General features: G+C 47.3%; 2 protein-coding genes across 2 annotated transcripts; both read right to left on the reverse strand.

Annotated features, from left to right (window-relative positions):
* Window positions 1-726: 726 nt before the first annotated feature.
* On the reverse strand, window positions 727-7171 carry LOC109943268 (myb-related protein P-like). Its single transcript, XM_020546173.2, has 3 exons — window positions 6609-7171; window positions 6359-6488; window positions 727-1773 (listed from the first exon to the last, which is right to left on the reverse strand). Exons 1-3 carry the CDS (start codon window positions 6739-6741, stop codon window positions 1029-1031), a joined length of 1008 nt encoding a protein of 335 aa, XP_020401762.2. The 5' UTR covers window positions 6742-7171; the 3' UTR covers window positions 727-1028.
* Window positions 7172-12652: 5481 nt separating this feature from the next.
* LOC118473580 (myb-related protein P-like) lies at window positions 12653-19769 on the reverse strand. Its single transcript, XM_035963462.1, has 3 exons — window positions 19218-19769; window positions 18968-19097; window positions 12653-14380 (listed from the first exon to the last, which is right to left on the reverse strand). The coding sequence occupies exons 1-3, from the start codon at window positions 19348-19350 to the stop codon at window positions 13633-13635; spliced, it is 1011 nt and encodes a 336-aa protein (XP_035819355.1). The 5' UTR covers window positions 19351-19769; the 3' UTR covers window positions 12653-13632.
* Window positions 19770-20043: the final 274 nt, after the last annotated feature.

Consider the following 20043-nt stretch of genomic DNA (forward strand, 5'->3'; position numbering starts at 1 on the left):
GGCCTGCCCCCCCCCCGGCCGTGCCGGGCACGCGGCGACTGTTTTGGCTGCCGCGGACACTGACAGGCCACCGAACCGAACGCGGACCGGAATACAAGGCAGGCAGTTGACAGTTCGCAGTTGGGTTGGGCCGGCATGGAGCCGGGCCACTGGCGGTGTGCAGTGCTGCCGAGCGAGACCTGACGACGGGAGAACGTGCTCGGGCAGAGGCGTCGTCGCTTCGAATCCTGCCTTCATTTTTGCCCGCCGTCGTGTGTACCGACGACCTGCTTGATATGATATGATCGTCAGGCAATACGTGAAGTGCTTGGTGAATGGTTACCCACGCCGACGGCGAAAGCGTCGGGCGACATGCACTGTGAGTCCCGCTGAGCAGAGCTTATCAGGTTGTACGCAGTACACGGTACTACTGACTGGCCTTTTCCGCGTGGACACGAAAACCATGTGTCATTGCTTGCTGTCGGCTACTATCCCCTTGGTTGAAGGAGGAATGGGTCTCACTATGCCCACGAGCGCAGCGCAGATGGGTGCTTGTTGTAACAGTTGGAGTAGCAAGTGCCTAGCAGAGCAGTGAAAGTTCGGCGCACTGATTCATGCTTTCACAGCTCGGAGACAGTCCAGCGCTGCTCACTCATTCGTTCTGTCGCCGGGTCTCCGCGTACATTCTTCTCCAACGAGGAGACTGTCGGTCAGGACTCAGGGCAGAAGGAACAACATTCCCATCACTGTTCACAAAAAGCCAAAGCACGCGCTGCCAAAACGCCGCCGTGCAGGCTGCAGCAGCGCCTACTGCTGCGCTGCTTTTTTTTATTGGTCTTCACTTCACCGGCGGGAGAACTACCTTTACAATGCCATACGACTCTCTGCTCTCTATTCTACATGCCATACACGAAACAGCAAGAGCTAAGAACAAAATCTACAAAAAAGAAAAAAAAACTGTACACACGAGCAACGCCTACTAGCGGCGTCGACCATATGGCCGGGCCACCTTGGTTTGGTCTGTCTGATCGGTCCGGTGACCGGAGCCGTCAGAACGAGTCGGACAGGAGCCAAGTCTCGAACGCCTCCAGCTCGCGATCGTCCGGGGTGCGGGCCGCCGTCGCAGCAGCAGCAGCAGCAGCAACTTCCAGCGGCTCGGCGGCCTGCCGCAGCTGCGCGCTGTGCTCGTCCTGCTCCGGCCCGCCCCACAGATGGGCCGCGAAGCCATCCCAGTCCATGTCGAACAGGTCGTCCACCTGGGCCTCGCAGCCGACCGCGCCAAGCCCTTCGAGGGCAGCCGAGTCGTGGCCGCCGGGCCCGATAGGCATCAGGGCGTCCATCTCGCTGTCGGCCTCCCCCCAGACTAGGTCCCCGAGCTCTATCGGCTCCAGCACCCACGGCCCGCTCGCGTCCTCGCTGCTGGGCCCCTCCTCCTCGGCCGTGCCCGTGCTGCCGCTGCTGCTGTTGGGCTGGTTCGGGCCCGGGTTCACCACGTCGCTGTGCCGCGGGCTCGACGCCGCCGCGGCCGGGCCTTTCGCCTCGCCGCCGGGCTGATCGGCGTCCGCCTGCTTGGTCCTGCTGGCGCTAGCCTTCGGCGGCCGGCCCGGGGTCCTGCCGCCGCGCCGCCTGTCGGCGCTCTGCAGCTTGCTCATGTCGATGGCGATGGCGGTGTCGTCAGGCCCGGCGGTGTATTTCCGGCGGTACGTGTGGATCTGTCGGCTGAGGTGCGAGTTCCAGTAGTTCTTGATCTCGTTGTCTGTTCGGCCGGGGAGGTGGCTGGCGATCAGGGACCACCTGCATGCGGATGCGGATACATACGTAATTAATTTAAACCGCAAGGACGCAGGATGGTGAGCGTACGTGATCATCGCTGCTGGTTTGGGCAGCTGCAGCTTCGTAATGAGAACCGAATGCGTGGTATCTATCGTGTTTCTTAGCCTGCCTAGTACATACTCCCTCCGTTTCTTTTTATTTGTCGCAGGATAGTGTAAAATTGCACTATCCAGCGACAAATAAAAAGAAACGGAGGGAGTATATATATAGAGAGAGTATACAGTACTCTACTGTCTGATGCAACTTGATCGACAATTTGGTGCAACGAACTAGCTCACTCATTGATCGCGCCGCTCACGACGCGCGTATATAGGCCGTAGTAATCATGTGCCGGCGTGTGTTTATATATGGCGCTAAATGTACGCATCGTTCGCGAAGGACGATGGGCCCCCGATAGATCTCGCCGTACGTCCACAGCCGCGCCTCTCACCGTCCGCAGTGTCAACGTTAAGGCGGGGGAAATCATTAGGGAGGGCCGGCGTGGGCCCGTCATTAATCCCACTGTGTGCCACGGACAGGGACCCCTCTATGATCAGATCAAGGCAACAGGGAAGCTAGCCAATGCGCGCTTTGCACAGTACCGGCCGGCGGTGATGGCGAGGCAGCAAAGCGAAATGAACAGGACGCCAACCAACGCCATGGACTGTGCGTGCGTCAAGAAGACCGTGACCTGTCCGCTCGGCAGCAGGCAGGCTCTGCCATGCGACGCGAGTTCGCTCCCAGCGCTAGCTAGCTTGAATGAAGAGCGAGTGTTGGACCAGATTATTGTCGTTTCTTTCGCGTGGTCCTCTCACTCTCACTCTCCGCTAGCCGCTGACGACTCACAGCTAGCTAGTAATTAGTTAAGCTGCTTTCACAAACCATGTTTCCATGACTGTGTGGCACCGCTAGCTCTCGCAACACCATGTGGGTTGTAGTTGTAGGAGCAATAGCGCATATCTATCATTATATTACGGCGCTACAGTGGCATGCATTGCACGAGGGATTATTGTTTAATCATCTATTCTCTCCCGTGTCCTGTTTGATAGCTCGCCAGTTTTGTTAGATGATTTCTTCAGCGACTTCTAATCTATCAGTTTGGGTTTTTTTCTCTATCTTGTTCTTCCTTCCATTTACTGTACATATCAGTTTGGGTTGTAGATGGTAGAAATAAAGTCTGAGCACCGAAGAAGCTCCATCGTCCTTGAATGGTGTGGTGAGACCGTGAGACGATGCTGTCGACGAATCGCATGCTTTTGTGTGCTGTTTATATATTTTTTTTCAAAGATTTTTCTGTACTGTAAGATATACGCTACTCATTGATCATATTGGTTCTCCTAAATTTACGGCAAACCAAATCAGTTTAATTTAATGAAAACCCGTTGTTAATAAATGCCATGACATTGTTTTTTTGGGTATTATAAATACTATGACCAGTATATTTTATCCAAGTTCAGTCAAAATCAGGGGCGGATCCACAATGTGGGCAAAGTAGGCCATGGCGCCACCTTAATTTTTGGAACTGTTTATACCTACCTTTTATATATACTATAAAATAAAAAATATAAGGTATATGCGACTAAATTAGATAAACACCGGGTCCACCACATCATACCATCGACTAACCCACAAGATCTAGCCCATCATCTTAGGTCACGACCTATATCGAATAAAACACAGAATGAGAAAGGCATCAACCGCACGTTTGTAGCATCCAACCCCCGCTTAGCGCTCGTCCTAGCGTTGTGCCCGCTGTCCAATTGACGTCCAACCGTCAGTTCATCATCGTTGGCCGCCCACCCAACCGTCATCGCCAGCTGTCAGGACACTGTCGCTAGCTTGCTGCTCGTCTTCCTGCCTCCACTCGGCCACGGCCCCGCACTAGAGTGCAAGCTGCCACAACCACAAGATTGATGGTTTAATGGTGTTTTCGATGTTTTTTCTATATAGTTTTGTCTTTTACTTACATTGATGCTTACCTAATACTTTTTCTTCTAATTGTAGATTGAATTTTCTATCGATGATTTGGCGTCGCTAAAAAGATTTTCGATATCCACATTATTTTATAATAGTCATGATATTACAACTTAATTTCATGCTATTACCAAAAAACCACTTATAGTTTAGCATTTTTTCTTGTGATTTCTTTATTACGGATTGGCCTCACCTGGACTTTCGTCCCGCCACTGGTCAAAATCAAAGAAGTTGCTTGGGAAAAAATAGGTTAAACAAAACTGATGGAGCAAAAAAAACCCTGCATTTTATGGAGTGGAAGGTGTGTGTGTATATGCACGCATGACGCTATCACAGTACTGCTCAGTAGTAGCTTTCTAATCTTCCCTTAGTTGCACAAATCTTTGAGCACGAGAAAGTGCCTAGATCATTTCCTCGTGCTGCTGCTTTTCGTCTTAGAGATGAAATGTAACGAATATATGACGGATCAGCTTAGAGAGTGTTTGGTTTCTAAAGATTAATTTTTAGCCTATCTATTTTATTTTATTTTAGTCCTTAAATTGTCAAATACAGAAACTAAAATTAGTCCATATAAACCAAACACCCCCTAGTTTTAGACCTCATTACCACATAATAGCGAAGCTAGATTATAATTGAGAGGGTGTATTTAGTCTTGTGGGTAGATAAGAACTTTTTCTAGGAGTGCATATATAGTGAAATTGTGACTGAATTTATAGAAATTGTATTTTACAGGGTGCATTTGCATCCACAGTTAGCAACCTATTTCGCCCCTCTTGCCACATATGCGAAGTCATAAGAAGTGGCGAGCATCATCGAGCCTGTTTGGTTCATCTTTTTTCTTACCAGTTTTTTAAAAGAATTTGGCTGCAGAGAGAATATGAGTATTGTGAGGATTATGTGCGGAGGAAGATTAATGTGTCTATAGGGTTAACAATCTAGAAAGTGATAGATTCCTACTATTGCAACGTCCGACCGATTTTGTGTTTATGTTGATTTTGTTGGATGATTTTTACCAAATCGATTTTTATAGAAGTGGACTAAAAATTGAATATTTGACTGTCTGTACCAGATTTTGGTAGCCAAAATCTAAAAAAAAGGCCGAAACAAACATCACATCATGCCATGTTGGCGCCATGCATGCTCGTGCACGTGGCCTCGGAAATCACACGCATCTGACTGGACAGTAAACTTACACACGCAGCACGCCCTTTTGGCTGCTGCCACACGTACGGGCAACTTCAGAGACACATGCTGAGCCAGTGACTGACAAGGACCGGACTGATAGTAGTGTAGTAAAGTAGCACTGCTCAATGCTAGAGCAAGCGTGCGTAGAGCCCGCGTGTACATAAACATACTACAGCACATCGATCGGAGGGACCAGATGGCCATATTGTTTTCAGCCATGTCTCTATTAATTTAGGCCCTATAGATTGTATTAGCTCAATAGCTCCGGCTCTTTCTCACATATATGCACTGTAGTAATATGCACCATTCTAGCACTATAGCAACACTACTCTTTATAGGAGTCTCTCTCTCTCTCTCTTCTCTCTTCTCTCTTCTCTCTTCTCTCTTCTCTCTTCTCTCTCTTTTGTCTTTCGCTGATGAAACCATCTTTTTGGACATTATCACTACAGTAGCTAAACAGTGATAAAGCCGATCGGGACCCATACCATGCATAGAAAAAAAGGACATTAGCCTACTATTGCTGCGCGCGCCTCTATTCCAGCAGCGTGTGCCCCTACATCATTTAATTCTTTATTTAGTACTGTGTACGTGTATGGTATACGGTGTCTTAACTCTCAACCGATCGGGGCAGCTATCGAAATTATAAGATCAAGTTTAATAATATAGTCAACCGCTGGTTATAAGTAAGGAACCTTATAGTCTACTTCTTAGTCTATCTGTGTAGTAGTTAGCTCTTTACTATTAATTTATGATTTACATTAGCCTATCCGTGTAGTGGTTAGCTCTTCACTATTAATTTATAATTTGCATGTCTTTCTCACAAAAAAAGTTTTTAGTTCTGTGTCTAAGCCCCGACTTTAAGTTTGCAGTCCGATTCTGCTCTCTCTCTCATCAATCTCAATATTTGCTCTAAGATTTCAGTAATTGAGAGAGCATATAGAGCAGGCAATTGTTACTACACTACTCTATACTCCTATGAATGAAAACGAGATTTTCATCGGAGTAGCCCTTTATTGTCTGTGCTGACTGTTCTAGTCTTGTGCCAGAGATCCTTTTCCCCAAATTTGTACGTCGAGAAGCGTTTAAGTAGTATATATAAAAGTATACATGGTACCTCACAATTTAAGAAAACTCTCTCAATCAACTATATTTATAGTACTATCAACATTTATATATTTATGGAAGTTTCTTATAAAATATATTTCATAATATATATGAATGCCTTGATCAAAGTTGATATTGTTGGACTAGATTTCCGTTCTTCGTGTGAAGGAGGAAGTACGTATACCAAGTTTTTTGGGACTGCGTGCATTGACTCCCATGCATAAAGGAAGGAAGTAGTAGTACTACTACTCTCTAGTCGGATGCACAGTGATCAGCGTTGAGATTAGGGCGCGCTTATTGTTACCTGTTGCCGAGGGTGGCGTGGAGCTTGATGATGATGTCTTCTTCCTCCTTGGAGATGTTCCCCCTCTTGACGTCCGCCCGAAGGTAGTTGATCCACCGGAGCCGGCAGCTCTTGCCGCACCGGAGCAGGCCTGCATGCGCGTCCTAACTAGCTAAGAACGACGACGGCGACGAAGAAGAAGCTCATATATGCATGGATCGGAGATTGATGCTACGTGGCGATGCATGGCGCGCGGCCGGCTTTGGTTTACCTGCATTCTTGGGCAGCGACCTCCAGGACCCCTCGCCGTGCTCCGCAATGTAGTTGGCAAGTAACTGGTCCTCTTCCGCCGTCCACCTCCCTCGCTTGAGCCCCACCTTCTCGCAGCACGGCGCCCTCCCCATCGCGCGCCGGCTAGCTCCCGGCAACAGCTAGCGTCTGCCCTCGCTCGCTCGCAGCACGTGCGTTCCCCGGCCCGGCCGCCGCTGGCCACACCGGAGTCGTATGTGGTCCCGCCGATCGATCGAGCTAGCGATCCCGGCCGGCGGCGAAGTCGCACTACTACTTGCGCACGGTTAGCAGCTGGTCGCGCGCGCGCGTGCGTCCAAGGGAGTTGGTGGCCGTGCGGGCCGACGACCGCGCGCTACGCTCCTTGCCGCGCGGATACACGCTGGCAGTCGCGCAGGTCTCACTACAGCTTGCACTTTCCAGTGTGTGTGCTGTGCTGGCTAGAGAGGGCACGCCACGGCCGGCCATAATATAGCAGCGGACGGAGTACGTACGTACGTACACTAGCGCTTAGTAGAGTGCAGAGTGCACGTTACGGACCGACTGAATTTTTTGTATTTTAGCCCTTAAACAGAAGTAAAATCACGTTTAGACCTAAAAAATTTTTAAATGCAGTTTTGGACCCTTTGCTCGGCGCCATAGGCTATGGCGCCGAGGTCGTGTTGCGTTGGCACAACCCAGACGCTTGGCGTCGACGTGGAACCGAGCTCGGTGCCACAGATCTTGGCGCCGAGCTCGGTTTTGTTATTAAAATATTTGTTGCAGATATGAGCACAAAGCCCATCTAGCCCACTTGGTAGAGCACAAGGCTTCTAACCATGTGGTCGTGGGTTCAAACCCCATAGTTTGCATTTTTTTGTTTTTTTTTGTTTATGTCGTTGGTGTGTCCGCTTAAATTTATTTCTCGCCTAGATTTTTTTATGTCGTTGTGCCTAGTGTTGCCTTCCATACTTGCACTGCATGCGCGCGCATTTCAATCTACAGTTTCCGAATTTAAAATGCGCGTAAATAATCGACTAGCTCAAATCATGCATGTGCAATACAAAAGCAATGTAGTAATTTTATAAAATGTCATCCGTGCATTATTCAAAATTTGCATTACGAATCATTAACTATTTCTAAATCACTATAAATATTTTTATACATTTTTTTCTTCCTTATATACATTTGCTTTGATAAACAGCATGCCCTACTTATTATTATTCTCCACAACCTTTCACATACAGAGATATTGGCCGATCAGTACATGAGCATATATTTTGGGTCGATTTTTTCAATTGTGAAAAAAAAATCTAGGCGAGAAATAAATTTAAGCGGAACTATGGGGCTTGAACCCACGACATAAACAAAAAAACAAAAAAAATGCAAACTATGGGGCTTGAACCCACGACCACATGGTTAGAAGCCTTGTGCTCTACCAAGTGGGCTAGATGAGCTTTGTGCTCATGTCTGCAACAAATATTTTAATAACACAACCGAGCAGGCCGCACTCCCGCAGGCCGCACTCCCGCACAGCGTTGCCTGCTCGCTTGCAATCCCAGGCCGATATATGCCGTCCTTGTTACTGCGGTGAAAAAAAACGCTTTTGAATACGGCTGAAATAAGGGCCTCTTGAGAAGCACCGCAGGTGTAAGAAACAGTTTTAGAACTTGCCATACTTTACCTAACTTTTCTGTACATGGTTAGTTCTTTAATTCGAACGACTAAGCTTAGACAAAGTGTAACGCAGCTAGTCACGAACCAAACAGACTCTTAATCTTCAGTTTCTAGAAACTGGTTTATGGAAACAAACTAAAAGTACGTGTTTGTAAGCCAGCTCTCACAGCTAGTCACGAACCAAACAGACTCTTAATCTTCAGTTTCTAGAAACTGGTTTATGGAAACAAACTAAAAGTACGTGTTTGTAAGCCAGCTCTCACTCCATTTTAAAAATAATTGATTCAATTATCTTTTTTTGTTTGATGCCAACTTTAACTATAGAATAAACTTATATTATTATTTTAAAATTTTAAATAATAATTATACATTTAAATAGGACAGTGCATGCATTGAGGGTAGCGGTGGCAATTATCGTAATTTTCACTAAACTCACTAGGGACTGCTAGGGACTGTTTGGTTATTTTCAATCCATATGGATTGGAGGGGATTGATACGGATTGAGGGAGATTTTGATTTACTAGGGATTGAAACCCTCTCAATCCCCCCTCAATCCATGGATTGAGGTAGAACCGAACAAGCTCTAAGTGTGGTACTTAAATTGTCATGCACAAACTGGTTTTAGCAAGGGTTGGCTAACTTCTTAGTTTCTAAGAAACATGGAATACAATTTCTAGAAACTAAAGTAGAAATTGACATGTTTGGAAGCACACCGATTTCTTAAAAACTAGGTGCTTCCAAACATGATCTAAGTAGGCACGTGCTAGTTTGTAAACTCTAGAAGTTGTGCTCTCTCGGTCCGAGAGAGTAGAACTCATCGGTTAAAAGATTTAGAAGTAATGTTTATATTTATTTATTTAAATTAATTTATTATAAATCACATCTTTAAGATATAGAGCAATACATGGAATTATCTAACCGTACGGTTAGTCCTCACGTGAGCATCATTGCAAAGGATTTTGATAAGAACCAGCGAGAAGATTGCACATTTTTTTATGCCTCCGTAAAAATATCAGAGTCGCCAACAAGAGTTTATATCTCTATCAAGCTTAAAATTTTGCATTTATATTGTATATCTTGTTTGGATGCTTTACATTTCTATTTTAGTTGTTAGGCTAATGGATATGTTTAGAACCTAGGTTGTGTAACTATTTGCGGTAGGGATAGTATTATACTTATTTAAAACTATAGTTATACATGAATAGTTTATTTGTTACATGGATTTTTGACAAGGCGGATATTAGAGACCATAATTTGCAGAATAGATTGCCTAGTTCAGCTCCTTATGAGTCAGGTGTCCTACAACGACACTTTAACAAGCCACTTATATGGCATCTCCTCACATATAGGTCCACAAGTTAGGGGATCCTGCCATCACTCCAACACTACTAGCAATAGCTACAATACTCATGGTTGGGGTAGTCACCTATTGGGGAAAATGCCTCTGGCCGAAGGTCCATATCGACAAAATCAAGGTCTAGACATTTTCTTAATCAAAGCCAAAGGCCATCATGCTTAGGGGAGCTTCGAACGTCAGATAATTTGAAGCATGCACGAAGCCGGAGAAGAAGAAAGTGTGACTTAACATGGCCAAAAAAGGCTTCGGATAAAGAAAACAAAGGTCTCCAAGGTAAAGAAAATGTGTACATGACATGTCAAGGTTGTAAAAAATGTCAAAAATATACTCCCTCATTTACGAAGAATTACCATGTAGTAACTAGGGTAAAATTGTAATTTCGTACAAAGGTGTATATGGACACATCCATATAAATAGATAAACAATGCCACAGCTAAAGGGATTGACCATTTATAAATATCGTTGGTGGCATTCTTGTGTGTGAAGAGCCTTTGATGGTACTAATGTACTAAAGCTCCTCCATTAGTATCTGTCTATAACATTCTCACATATATATGAGTGGAAACTATAACCATTGGAGTAATGATCAATCAAATGGTGTCGAACTCTTATTGTTGTTCTTATTTTACACACTTGTTAAAATAGTCGCAACTCTATTTGATACCTTCTCCTTCTAAAACATTTGTAAGAAAGAAGGATTTTTAAATTAATGTTGTTGTCCTAATGTTGTTCTTTTCAAAAATTTGATAGGTATCCAACATTTGGCATTCATCTACGGTGAACTCACAACGACCATAACCATGACTCCTAGAAGTGTAAGGGATGTTAGCGTAACAGATTGTCATAACAATGTCGAATAACAAGGCTATAGTGAAGACAAGCATATCGAATCTAACAACTGAAGGCATGAGAAGAGAACAGTCGTAAAGTTATTGGTTGAATAGGATGGTGTCAATTTGGAGATTGAGGGGGCTAGAAACTATCTAAAGGCACATGGAGATCAAAAAACAAAAGCTACTTTAGGTTGTTCAGCTTTGGAGATAGATAGAAGAAGCTTCTGAAGAGCTTTATCATATGAGAAGAGAAGACGATGTAGACAAAGACAAAAAACACTCTAGATGTCTCAACATAAGAACCGTCTTCCAAGAAGAGCAAGGCCACTCTCAAGGGATTTACAGTTAGTCCCTTGGCATGTTTCATATAAGCAACATTTGCTTCCATCTTATGATGGGCAGTCTGATCCGAAGAAAATTCTCATGAGCTATGAAGCAGCTATTACATCCTTCAGTGGAAACACGGTGGTCCTGGCCAAGTCATTCATCATGGTTGCAAGAGGAATACCTTAGACTTGGTACCTGTACCTTCGCCTAGATTGGTAAATACATGTGAACAAACTCAAGAACCAGTTGATTACAAGTTTTCAAGGCTTTCCAAGCAAACCACTTATGACATATGCATTGCTCAATAAGCCCAAGAGGTAGACGAATCCCTCAAAAGATATATATGAAGGTTTGTTTGGATTAGAATATATGAGTGCCAGATGAAGTAGTCATTGAGGTAATCATCGAGACTCGAGAGGCTCAAAATTGTTTCATGCTCTTAATACTTTGCTAAAAATCCTCTAAATATCCTATAGAGAAGTTGTTTTAGAAGATGGATGAGTACATCCATATAGCCAATGGCTTTCGACATCAGTGTCATATCTAAGGTGGACGGGGACTCCGGTCCCCCTTCATCCAAGATACAACCGGTTTGTTTGTGCTGCCTCCGCCAGTGGTCAATTAGAAATTAGCTCAGTACAGTCTAAGAGCTCAGAATTTAATTAAATATGTGTTGTCTTTTCCCATAAAAGATACAAGTACATGCATATATACGTGCCAGTTAACTTAAACAAGCATATATATATTATTGAAGTACTATTCATTCAACGGGTCACACAGTAGTCAGTATCTAACAGCGAGGTTTTTGACATACAATGCACAGTATCTCAGAGTATAGCAACACCAACCGAAGCCCCTGGAACAGCACGTTGATGAGTTTGCCGCTACTCGATCGCATCGCGTCGCGATCCGTGCATGCAAGTGACAAATTATCATGATGGCATCGAACAGCCGAGGGCGGTGAGTAATCCGCTTCGATCATCAGGTGGCGCCTGCAAACAATGATTTCTCCTCGTTTAATTAGCACGAACAAACTCGACCGCACACTGGCCAGCTAGCGACGACACACACCGAGAAGCCGCTGCTACGTCACCGATCACCCATGCATCCATGCATATGACCGTCGATGTGCGGAAGCAAACAAAGCATGCAACGCAACGCTTTGGTTTTGAGGACGGAGGAGGAGGTGTGAGCCGGTGAGACGTCGTCAGCCTGCCTGGGGCTCATCATGTGGGAAGCATGTGGTGGCTCTCCGCAAGCTGACAAGACAAGCGCGTGGTGGTGGCACTCACTGGGCACTGCTGCAGCGGCGATTGGTCCCTCCCTGCAATTATTTGGCCATCTGAACCAAGACCCACGCGACGGCAGCGAGCGAGCGAGCGAGCACACACATATCTTGGGGTCTCTTGGATCGCCAAACTTGAATAATAATTATGCAAGGGAGCAGTAGCCGACACATGGATGGCAAGACAAAGTGGGAGCAGGCAACAAACCACATAGGTTGGGGTTGGGCGATGGATCGAGCTCTCCTCATCGTCTGCCTTCCCCATTCCACACCTCGCTTTCGGTCGAGCGAGCCTAATTCATCACGGACGCGCGCGGCGTCTCTAGGCTAGCTAGGCTGGCCGAGAATGTAATGTAACGGCGGCAAGGCAAATCGACTGACAAACAACATGGATGCATCGATCGATCTGACGCCGGGAACACTCCGAGAGCGAGACGTTTCGACTGGGAAGCCTGATGCTGATGCCTGCGGCCTGCCCCAACCACAACACATGCGCCAATCGCGCGACCCGGACGCGCGATCGGCCTGCCCCCCCCCGGCCGTGCCGGGCACGCGGCGACTGTTTTGGCTGCCGCGGACACTGACAGGCCACCGAACCGAACGCGGACCGGAATACAAGGCAGGCAGTTGACAGTTCGCAGTTGGGTTGGGCCGGCATGGAGCCGGGCCACTGGCGGTGTGCAGTGCTGCCGAGCGAGACCTGACGACGGGAGAACGTGCTCGGGCAGAGGCGTCGTCGCTTCGAATCCTGCCTTCATTTTTGCCCGCCGTCGTGTGTACCGACGACCTGCTTGATATGATATGATCGCCAGGCAATACGTGAAGTGCTTGGTGAATGGTTACCCACGCCGACGGCGAAAGCGTCGGGCGACATGCACTGTGAGTCCCGCTGAGCAGAGCTTATCAGGTTGTACGCAGTACACGGTACTACTGACTGGCCTTTTCCGCGTGGACACGAAAACCATGTGTCATTGCTTGCTGTCGGCTACTATCCCCTTGGTTGAAGGAGGAATGGGTCTCACTATGCCCACGAGCGCAGCGCAGATGGGTGCTTGTTGTAACAGTTGGAGTAGCAAGTGCCTAGCAGAGCAGTGAAAGTTCGGCGCACTGATTCATGCTTTCACAGCTCGGAGACAGTCCAGCGCTGCTCACTCATTCGTTCTGTCGCCGGGTCTCCGCGTACATTCTTCTCCAACGAGGAGACTGTCGGTCAGGACTCAGGGCAGAAGGAACAACATTCCCATCACTGTTCACAAAAAGCCAAAGCACGCGCTGCCAAAACGCCGCCGTGCAGGCTGCAGCAGCGCCTACTGCTGCGCTGCTTTTTTTTTATTGGTCTTCACTTCACCGGCGGGAGAACTACCTTTACAATGCCATACGACTCTCTGCTCTCTATTCTACATGCCATACACGAAACAGCAAGAGCTAAGAACAAAATCTACAAAAAAGAAAAAAAAACTGTACACACGAGCAACGCCTACTAGCGGCGTCGACCATATGGCCGGGCCACCTTGGTTGGTCTGTCTGATCGGTCCGGTGACCGGAGCCGTCAGAACGAGTCGGACAGGAGCCAAGTCTCGAACGCCTCCAGCTCGCGATCGTCCGGGGTGCGGGCCGCCGTCGCAGCAGCAGCAGCAGCAGCAGCAACTTCCAGCGGCTCGGCGGCCTGCCGCAGCTGCGCGCTGTGCTCGTCCTGCTCCGGCCCGCCCCACAGATGGGCCGCGAAGCCATCCCAGTCCATGTCGAACAGGTCGTCCACCTGGGCCTCGCAGCCGACCGCGCCAAGCCCTTCGAGGGCAGCCGAGTCGTGGCCGCCGGGCCCGATAGGCATCAGGGCGTCCATCTCGCTGTCGGCCTCCCCCCAGACTAGGTCCCCGAGCTCTATCGGCTCCAGCACCCACGGCCCGCTCGCGTCCTCGCTGCTGGGCCCCTCCTCCTCGGCCGTGCCCGTGCTGCCGCTGCTGCTGTTGGGCTGGTTCGGGCCCGGGTTCACCACGTCGCTGTGCCGCGGGCTCGACGCCGCCGCGGCCGGGCCTTTCGCCTCGCCGCCGGGCTGATCGGCGTCCGCCTGCTTGGTCCTGCTGGCGCTAGCCTTCGGCGGCCGGCCCGGGGTCCTGCCGCCGCGCCGCCTGTCGGCGCTCTGCAGCTTGCTCATGTCGATGGCGATGGCGGTGTCGTCAGGCCCGGCGGTGTATTTCCGGCGGTACGTGTGGATCTGCCGGCTGAGGTGCGAGTTCCAGTAGTTCTTGATCTCGTTGTCTGTTCGGCCGGGGAGGTGGCTGGCGATCAGGGACCACCTGCATGCGGATGCGGATACATACGTAATTAATTTAAACCGCAAGGACGCAGGATGGTGAGCGTACGTGATCATCGCTGCTGGTTGGGCAGCTGCAGCTTCGTAATGAGAACCGAATGCGTGGTATCTATCGTGTTTCTTAGCCTGCCTAGTACATACTCCCTCCGTTTCTTTTTATTTGTCGCAGGATAGTGTAAAATTGCACTATCCAGCGACAAATAAAAAGAAACGGAGGGAGTATATATATAGAGAGAGTATACAGTACTCTACTGTCTGATGCAACTTGATCGACAATTTGGTGCAACGAACTAGCTCACTCATTGATCGCGCCGCTCACGACGCGCGTATATAGGCCGTAGTAATCATGTGCCGGCGTGTGTTTATATATGGCGCTAAATGTACGCATCGTTCGCGAAGGACGATGGGCCCCCGATAGATCTCGCCGTACGTCCACAGCCGCGCCTCTCACCGTCCGCAGTGTCAACGTTAAGGCGGGGGAAATCATTAGGGAGGGCCGGCGTGGGCCCGTCATTAATCCCACTGTGTGCCACGGACAGGGACCCCTCTATGATCAGATCAAGGCAACAGGGAAGCTAGCCAATGCGCGCTTTGCACAGTACCGGCCGGCGGTGATGGCGAGGCAGCAAAGCGAAATGGACAGGACGCCAACCAACGCCATGGACTGTGCGTGCGTCAAGAAGACCGTGACCTGTCCGCTCGGCAGCAGGCAGGCTCTGCCATGCGACGCGAGTTCGCTCCCAGCGCTAGCTAGCTTGAATGAAGAGCGAGTGTTGGACCAGATTATTGTCGTTTCTTTCGCGTGGTCCTCTCACTCTCACTCTCCGCTAGCCGCTGACGACTCACAGCTAGCTAGTAATTAGTTAAGCTGCTTTCACAAACCATGTTTCCATGACTGTGTGGCACCGCTAGCTCTCGCAACACCATGTGGGTTGTAGTTGTAGGAGCAATAGCGCATATCTATCATTATATTACGGCGCTACAGTGGCATGCATTGCACGAGGGATTATTGTTTAATCATCTATTCTCTCCCGTGTCCTGTTTGATAGCTCGCCAGTTTTGTTAGATGATTTCTTCAGCGACTTCTAATCTATCAGTTTGGGTTTTTTTTCTCTATCTTGTTCTTCCTTCCATTTACTGTACATATCAGTTTGGGTTGTAGATGGTAGAAATAAAGTCTGAGCACCGAAGAAGCTCCATCGTCCTTGAATGGTGTGGTGAGACCGTGAGACGATGCTGTCGACGAATCGCATGCTTTTGTGTGCTGTTTATATATTTTTTTCAAAGATTTTTCTGTACTGTAAGATATACGCTACTCATTGATCATATTGGTTCTCCTAAATTTACGGCAAACCAAATCAGTTTAATTTAATGAAAACCCGTTGTTAATAAATGCCATGACATTGTTTTTTTGGGTATTATAAATACTATGACCAGTATATTTTATCCAAGTTCAGTCAAAATCAGGGGCGGATCCACAATGTGGGCAAAGTAGGCCATGGCGCCACCTTAATTTTTGGAACTGTTTATACCTACCTTTTATATATACTATAAAATAAAAAATATAAGGTATATGCGACTAAATTAGATAAACACCGGGTCCACCACATCATACCATCGACTAACCCACAAGATCTAGCCCATCATCTTAGGTCACGACCTATATCGAATAAAACACAGAATGAGAAAGGCATCAACCGCACGTTTGTAGCATCCAACCCCCGCTTAGCGCTCGTCCTAGCGTTGTGCCCGCTGTCCAATTGACGTCCAACAGTCAGTTCATCATCGTTGGCCGCCCACCCAACCGTCATCGCCAGCTGTCAGGACACTGTCGCTAGCTTGCTGCTCGTCTTCCTGCCTCCACTCGGCCACGGCCCCGCACTAGAGTGCAAGCTGCCACAACCACAAGATTGATGGTTTAATGGTGTTTTCGATGTTTTTTCTATATAGTTTTGTCTTTTACTTACATTGATGCTTACCTAATACTTTTTCTTCTAATTGTAGATTGAATTTTCTATCGATGATTTGGCGTCGCTAAAAAGATTTTCGATATCCACATTATTTTATAATAGTCATGATATTACAACTTAATTTCATGCTATTACCAAAAAACCACTTATAGTTTAGCATTTTTTCTTGTGATTTCTTTATTACGGATTGGCCTCACCTGGACTTTCGTCCCGCCAATGGTCAAAATCAAAGAAGTTGCTTGGGAAAAAATAGGTTAAACAAAACTGATGGAGCAAAAAAAAACCCTGCATTTTATGGAGTGGAAGGTGTGTGTGTATATGCACGCATGACGCTATCACAGTACTGCTCAGTAGTAGCTTTCTAATCTTCCCTTAGTTGCACAAATCTTTGAGCACGAGAAAGTGTCTAGATCATTTCCTCGTGCTGCTGCTTTTCGTCTTAGAGATGAAATGTAACGAATATATGACGGATCAGCTTAGAGAGTGTTTGGTTTCTAAAGATTAATTTTTAGCCTATCTATTTTATTTTATTTTAGTCCTTAAATTGTCAAATACAGAAACTAAAATTAGTCCATATAAACCAAACACCCCCTAGTTTTAGACCTCATTACCACATAATAGCGAAGCTAGATTATAATTGAGAGGGTGTATTTAGTCTTGTGGGTAGATAAGAACTTTTTCTAGGAGTGCATATATAGTGAAATTGTGACTGAATTTATAGAAATTGTATTTTACAGGGTGCATTTGCATCCACAGTTAGCAACCTATTTCGCCCCTCTTGCCACATATGCGAAGTCATAAGAAGTGGCGAGCATCATCGAGCCTGTTTGGTTCATCTTTTTTCTTACCAGTTTTTTAAAAGAATTTGGCTGCAGAGAGAATATGAGTATTGTGAGGATTATGTGCGGAGGAAGATTAATGTGTCTATAGGGTTAACAATCTAGAAAGTGATAGATTCCTACTATTGCAACGTCCGACCGATTTTGTGTTTATGTTGATTTTGTTGGATGATTTTTACCAAATCGATTTTTATAGAAGTGGACTAAAAATTGAATATTTGACTGTCTGTACCAGATTTTGGTAGCCAAAATCTAAAAAAAAGGCCGAAACAAACATCACATCATGCCATGTTGGCGCCATGCATGCTCGTGCACGTGGCCTCGGAAATCACACGCATCTGACTGGACAGTAAACTTACACACGCAGCACGCCCTTTTGGCTGCTGCCACACGTACGGGCAACTTCAGAGACACATGCTGAGCCAGTGACTGACAAGGACCGGACTGATAGTAGTGTAGTAAAGTAGCACTGCTCAATGCTAGAGCAAGCGTGCGTAGAGCCCGCGTGTACATAAACATACTACAGCACATCGATCGGAGGGACCAGATGGCCATATTGTTTTCAGCCATGTCTCTATTAATTTAGGCCCTATAGATTGTATTAGCTCAATAGCTCCGGCTCTTTCTCACATATATGCACTGTAGTAATATGCACCATTCTAGCACTATAGCAACACTACTCTTTATAGGAGTCTCTCTCTCTCTCTCTTCTCTCTTCTCTCTCTTCTCTCTTCTCTCTTCTCTCTTCTCTCTCTTTTGTCTTTCGCTGATGAAACCATCTTTTTGGACATTATCACTACAGTAGCTAAACAGTGATAAAGCCGATCGGGACCCATACCATGCATAGAAAAAAAGGACATTAGCCTACTATTGCTGCGCGCGCCTCTATTCCAGCAGCGTGTGCCCCTACATCATTTAATTCTTTATTTAGTACTGTGTACGTGTATGGTATACGGTGTCTTAACTCTCAACCGATCGGGGCAGCTATCGAAATTATAAGATCAAGTTTAATAATATAGTCAACCGCTGGTTATAAGTAAGGAACCTTATAGTCTACTTCTTAGTCTATCTGTGTAGTAGTTAGCTCTTTACTATTAATTTATGATTTACATTAGCCTATCCGTGTAGTGGTTAGCTCTTCACTATTAATTTATAATTTGCATGTCTTTCTCACAAAAAAAGTTTTTAGTTCTGTGTCTAAGCCCCGACTTTAAGTTTGCAGTCCGATTCTGCTCTCTCTCTCATCAATCTCAATATTTGCTCTAAGATTTCAGTAATTGAGAGAGCATATAGAGCAGGCAATTGTTACTACACTACTCTATACTCCTATGAATGAAAACGAGATTTTCATCGGAGTAGCCCTTTATTGTCTGTGCTGACTGTTCTAGTCTTGTGCCAGAGATCCTTTTCCCCAAATTTGTACGTCGAGAAGCGTTTAAGTAGTATATATAAAAGTATACATGGTACCTCACAATTTAAGAAAACTCTCTCAATCAACTATATTTATAGTACTATCAACATTTATATATTTATGGAAGTTTCTTATAAAATATATTTCATAATATATATGAATGCCTTGATCAAAGTTGATATTGTTGGACTAGATTTCCGTTCTTCGTGTGAAGGAGGAAGTACGTATACCAAGTTTTTTGGGACTGCGTGCATTGACTCCCATGCATAAAGGAAGGAAGTAGTAGTACTACTACTCTCTAGTCGGATGCACAGTGATCAGCGTTGAGATTAGGGCGCGCTTATTGTTACCTGTTGCCGAGGGTGGCGTGGAGCTTGATGATGATGTCTTCTTCCTCCTTGGAGATGTTCCCCCTCTTGACGTCCGCCCGAAGGTAGTTGATCCACCGGAGCCGGCAGCTCTTGCCGCACCGGAGCAGGCCTGCATGCGCGTCCTAACTAGCTAAGAACGACGACGGCGACGAAGAAGAAGCTCATATATGCATGGATCGGAGATTGATGCTACGTGGCGATGCATGGCGCGCGGCCGGCTTTGGTTTACCTGCATTCTTGGGCAGCGACCTCCAGGACCCCTCGCCGTGCTCCGCAATGTAGTTGGCAAGTAACTGGTCCTCTTCCGCCGTCCACCTCCCTCGCTTGAGCCCCACCTTCTCGCAGCACGGCGCCCTCCCCATCGCGCGCCGGCTAGCTCCCGGCAACAGCTAGCGTCTGCCCTCGCTCGCTCGCAGCACGTGCGTTCCCCGGCCCGGCCGCCGCTGGCCACACCGGAGTCGTATGTGGTCCCGCCGATCGATCGAGCTAGCGATCCCGGCCGGCGGCGAAGTCGCACTACTACTTGCGCACGGTTAGCAGCTGGTCGCGCGCGCGCGTGCGTCCAAGGGAGTTGGTGGCCGTGCGGGCCGACGACCGCGCGCTACGCTCCTTGCCGCGCGGATACACGCTGGCAGTCGCGCAGGTCTCACTACAGCTTGCACTTTCCAGTGTGTGTGCTGTGCTGGCTAGAGAGGGCACGCCACGGCCGGCCATAATATAGCAGCGGACGGAGTACGTACGTACGTACACTAGCGCTTAGTAGAGTGCAGAGTGCACGTTACGGACCGACCGAATTTTTTGTATTTTAGCCCTTAAACAGAAGTAAAATCACGTTTAGACCTAAAAAAATTTTAAATGCAGTTTTGGACCCTTTGCTCGGCGCCATAGGCTATGGCGCCGAGCTAACACAGCTCGGCGCCATAGGCTATGGCGCCGAGGTCGTGTTGCGTTGGCACAACCCAGACGCGTGGCGTCGACGTGGAACCGAGCTCGGTGCCACAGATCTTGGCGCCGAGCTCGGTTGTGTTATTAAAATATTTGTTGCAGATATGAGC

Source organism: Zea mays, chromosome 1, assembly GCF_902167145.1.
Source record: "Zea mays cultivar B73 chromosome 1, Zm-B73-REFERENCE-NAM-5.0, whole genome shotgun sequence".
NCBI classification, from domain to species: domain Eukaryota; kingdom Viridiplantae; phylum Streptophyta; class Magnoliopsida; order Poales; family Poaceae; genus Zea; species Zea mays.